Source organism: Borostomias antarcticus (genome assembly GCF_949987555.1).
Source record: "Borostomias antarcticus genome assembly, chromosome: 14".
NCBI lineage: Eukaryota > Metazoa > Chordata > Actinopteri > Stomiiformes > Stomiidae > Borostomias > Borostomias antarcticus.
In genome coordinates this window covers 17356490-17361489 of record NC_140247.1, presented here as the reverse complement: position 1 = coordinate 17361489, position 5000 = coordinate 17356490, and the positions used below count along the sequence as shown (strand labels likewise).

The window sequence follows — 5000 nt, the reverse complement described above, 5'->3', positions numbered from 1 at the left end:
GCCCCCCCCCCTCCCTACATCAGGGTCACACACCTCCCTGGGTCCCCCCCCTCCCTACATCAGGGTCACACACCTCCCTGGGTCCCCCCCCCTCCCTACATCAGGGTCACACACCTCCCTGGCCCCCCCCCCCTCCCTACATCAGGGTCACACACCTCCCTGCCCCCCCCCCCTCCCTACATCAGGGTCACACACCTCCCTGAGTCCCCCCCCCCCTCCATACATCAGGGTCACACACCTCCCTGGGTCCCCCCCCCTCCCTACATCAGGGTCACACACCTCCCTGGGCCCCCCCCCCCTCCCTACGTCAGGGTCACACACCTCCCTGGGCCCCCCCCCCCTCCCTACATCAGGGTCACACACCTCCCTGGGTCCCCCCTCCCTACATCAGGGTCACACTACTGGGTAAACACATTCCAAGTAAAGAAATAGGCAAAATCCAAGAAACATTTAAAGATGCAAGAATTCTTTTTCCCCTCCAAATTTTGTCCAAACGAATTAAAACCACCTGATATCAGGTTGTTTCATTGAGCCATAGCGTCCTAACAGCGTCCTACTGAAGTGACTCACCCCTACCGGATCCTGTTATTACAGCATTTCCACCCGGGTTGTTTTGTTGCATCTTAGCTCCACCCCCGTGCCTATATTATGTTTTAGGCCTTTAGTTAAGTCTCTTACTGACATCTAGCGGTTGGGAATCGCTTATTGAACAGTAATAGCAATAGTAAAACTAACCTTAACCTCATCAAAATTCCCCCACAAAATTGTTATTTGTATTATTTGGTGTCTTGATGATGATGGTGGAAAGTGTCTAACACAGGACAGACAGTGCAGATATAGAATAAAAGACCAATGTAGCGTGATGTTAAAGGCAGGAGCAGGAGATTGAGAATGAGCCAATCATCTGAAGCAGTCCTCTGGTGTGACAGCGTTCAGTGACAGGACAGTATTAGCAGCGAGCTGGCTGTCAGTGCCAGATCCATGGGACACAACACACATCAACTCCATGATAGGGATTTATCTGAATCAACTCCATGATAGGGATTTATCTGAATCAACTCCATGATAGGGATTTATCTGAATCAACTCCATGATAGTGATTTATCTGAATCAACTCCATGATAGTGATTTATCTGAATCAACTCCATGATAGTGATTTATCTGAATCAACTCCATGATAGGGATTTATCTGAATCAACTCCATGATAGTGATTTATCTGAATCAACTCCATGATAGAGATTTATCTGAATCAACTCCATGATAGGGATTTATCTGAATCAACTCCATGATAGTGATTTATCTGAATCAACTCCATGATAGGGATTTATCTGAATCAACTCCATGATAGTGATTTATCTGAATCAACTCCATGATAGTGATTTATCTGAATCAACTCCATGATAGGGATTTATCTGAATCAACTCCATGATAGTGATTTATCTGAATCAACTCCATGATAGTGATTTATCTGAATCAACTCCATGATAGTGATTTATCTGAATCAACTCCATGATAGGGATTTATCTGAATCAACTCCATGATAGGGATTTATCTGAATCAACTCCATGATAGTGATTTATCTGAATCAACTCCATGATAGGGATTTATCTGAATGGAAGTGTAACAACATTGCAAACTAAAGCATAGATGTTAAATCTGTCCTTATATTCTCAACTCCGTTGAGATGCAGTAGATCTACAGTTTCCCTCGAGTGGAGGAGGAGGAGGAGGAGGAGGAGGAGGGGGGGAACCACTTTGTACATGTCAAAATGATATTCTGATGAAAGGCTTTGGGGCATGTAAACACATCTTATGAGATCATTTTATTTAGCGTCCGTGTAAACTGCTAAACTGGAATCGCTTTCATCAAAGTGATTTAAATCGAATAGAAATATTGTGCATGTAAGCGCGGCCGCACCGAATGGGCCCCAGGAGTGGAACATCTCACTCACAAACATGGAACCGTTAAGCACAACCTGGGTGTACTTAGAGGAGAAAGTTATCCAGTTAACTTATTTATATGGATTATTACACCATATAATGACTCCTCTTTGTTGGCTTGCTAGTTAAATCTAGTTCCCCTACCTTCCCAGGTCCCCTACCTTCCCAGGTCCCCTACCTTCCCAGGTCCCCTACCTTCCCAGGTCCCCTACCTTCCTAGGTCCCCTACCTTCCCAGGTCCCCTACCTTCCCAGGTCCCCTACCTTCCCAGGTCCCCTACCTTCCCAGGTCCCCTACCTTCCCAGGTCCCCTACCTTCCCAGGTCCCCTACCTTCCCAGGTCCCCTACCAGGCCCAGGTCCCCTACCTTCCTAGGTCCCCTACCTTCCCAGGTCCCCTACCTTCCCAGGTCCCCGACCTTCCCAGGTCCCCTACCTTCCCAGGTCCCCTACCTTCCCAGGTCCCCTACCTTCCCAGGTCCCCTACCTTCCTAGGTCCCCTACCTTCCCAGGTCCCCTACCTTCCCAGGTCCCCGACCTTCCCAGGTCCCCGACCTTCCCAGGTCCCCTACCTTCCCAGGTCCCCTACCTTCCCAGGTCCCCTACCTTCCCAGGTCCCCGACCTTCCCAGGTCCCCGACCTTCCCAGGTCCCCGACCTTCCCAGGTCCCCTACCTTCCCAGGTCCCCTACCTTCCCAGGTCCCCTACCTTCCCAGGTCCCCTACCTTCCCAGGTCCCCTACCAGGCCCAGGTCCCCTACCAGGCCCAGGTCCCCTACCAGGCCCAGGTCCCCTACCTTCCCAGGTCCCCGACCTTCCCAGGTCCCCTACCTTCCCAGGTCCCCTACCTTCCCAGGTCCCCTACCTTCCCAGGTCCCCTACCTTCCCAGGTCCCCTACCTTCCCAGGTCCCCTACCTTCCCAGGTCCCCTACCTTCCTAGGTCCCCTACCTTCCCAGGTCCCCTACCAGGCCCAGGTCCCCTACCTTCCCAGGTCCCCTACCTTCCCAGGTCCCCTACCTTCCCAGGTCCCCTACCTTCCCAGGTCCCCTACCTTCCCAGGTCCCCTACCTTCCCAGGTCCCCTACCTTCCCAGGTCCCCTACCTTCCCAGGTCCCCGACCTTCCCAGGTCCCCTACCTTCCCAGGTCCCCTACCAGGCCCAGGTCCCCTACCTTCCCAGGTCCCCTACCTTCCCAGGTCCCCTACCTTCCCAGGTCCCCTACCTTCCCAGGTCCCCTACCAGGCCCAGGTCCCCTACCTTCCCAGGTCCCCTACCAGGTCCAGGTCCCCTACCAGGCCCAGGTCTCCTACCTTCCTCCCCGGGCAGCGGCTCGTCCAGTAGCAGGCTGGTCATGCACTCCCAGTCCTTCAGAAGCTCCGCACCACTCTCCCACAGAGAGTCCACCAGGTACGCTGCATGCTCATGGAGCTGGGAGAGAGAGAGAGAGAGAGGGAGAGGGAGAGGGAGAGGGAGAGGGAGAGGGAGAGAGGGAGAGGGAGAGGGAGAGGGAGAGGGAGAGGGAGAGGGAGAGGGAGAGGGAGAGAGAGAGGGAGAGAGAGAGAGAGAGAGAGAGAGAGAGAGAGGGAGAGAAAGGGAGAGAGAGAGAGGGAGGAAGAGGGAGGGGGAGAGAGAGAGGGGGGGAGAGAGAGAGAGAGCGAGAGAATGAGAGAGAAAGAGAAAGAGAGAGACAGAGAGAGAAAGGGAGAGAGACAGAGAGACAGAGAGAGAGAAAGGGAGAGAGAGACAGACAGAGAGAGAAAGGCAGAGAGAGAGAGCGAAAGAGAGAGAGACAGAGAAGGGGAGAGGAAGAGATATTTAGATGTAGAAAACTGTGTGTGTATGTGTTTGAGAAAAGTGAGAGAGTGAGACAGACAGTGTTTCTCTCACCTCACTCTCCAGGAAGAAGAAGACGGTGGTTTTGATGAGGTTGGCGTTGGGGCTCTGTCTCCCTCGCCTCTTGGGGGCGCCCTCCTCCTCAGGCTCTCTCTGACTGAACAGCCTGGGGGAGGAGAGGGAGGTGAATCACTACTCTCTCACACACACACACACACACACACACACACACGCACACACACGCACACGTACACACACGCACACACACGCACACACACACACGCACACTCACGCACACTCACTGTGTGAACAATGCTCAAATCTGCTGTCTGACCCTGAATGCTAACCTAATGAATGAAAAACGTCCAACCTCACTCTCTCCTGGGAGCGGTCTCTCCTCCCCTCCTCCTAACCCTGGGAGCGGTCTCTCCTCCCCTCCTCCTAACCCTGGGAGCGGTCTCTCCTCCCCTCCTCCTAACCCTGGGAGCGGTCTCTCCTCCTCTCCTCCTAACCCTGGGAGCGGTCTCTCCTCCTCTCCTCCTAACCCTGGGAGTGGTCTCTCCTTCTCTCCTCCTAACCCTGGGAGCGGTCTCTCCTCCTCTCCTCCTAACCCTGGGAGCGGTCTCTCCTCCTCTCCTCCTAACCCTGGGAGCGGTCTCTCCTCCTCTCCTCCTAACCCTGGGAGCGGTCTCTCCTCCTCTCCTCCTAACCCTGGGAGCGGTCTCTCTTCCTAACCCTGGGAGCGGTCTCTCCTCCTCTCCTAACCCTGGGAGTGGTCTCTCCTCCTCGGGCGTGATGATGTCAGACTGGCCAAGGCGGATAGAAAGAGGCGTACTTTTTGAACAGGAACTCTCCGGCTGCTATGGCGACGGGCCGGTGGGCGGAGTAGACCAGGTGATAGACGCTCTCGCAGTCCTCCGGGCTCAGCACCTCGTCTGTGCTACTGCAGACGGACACACACACACACACACGGACACACACACATTGAAGAGGACCCGAGATGCAGCACGGTAACGTATGAGTAGGGCACAACCAAGTGAACGGAGACTTACTGTAAAACAAGTGTGAGCAGTTTTATTGCCTGGACCGCCACGTCGTACTCCTTGTCTAGCGTCATGGACACGATCCGATCCTGGGTGGGGGGGAGGGGGGCGAGGAAAAGAGATGATTGACTCGGGTCAGAGCAGAGAAACCCCTCACGGCCATTCTGAACGCCAGTCACACACA

The 5000-nt window shown here is 54.0% G+C and overlaps 1 protein-coding gene across 1 annotated transcript in view; it reads right to left on the bottom strand.

The window, feature by feature from the left end:
• Positions 1–5000, bottom strand: part of stag2b (STAG2 cohesin complex component b) — a 39793-nt gene that overhangs the window by 24610 nt on the left and 10183 nt on the right. The window contains 4 exon segments of the mRNA XM_084448287.1: positions 3251–3368; positions 3828–3939; positions 4609–4716; positions 4826–4905. Coding sequence (XP_084304413.1) covers positions 3251–3368; positions 3828–3939; positions 4609–4716; positions 4826–4905 — 418 coding nt within the window.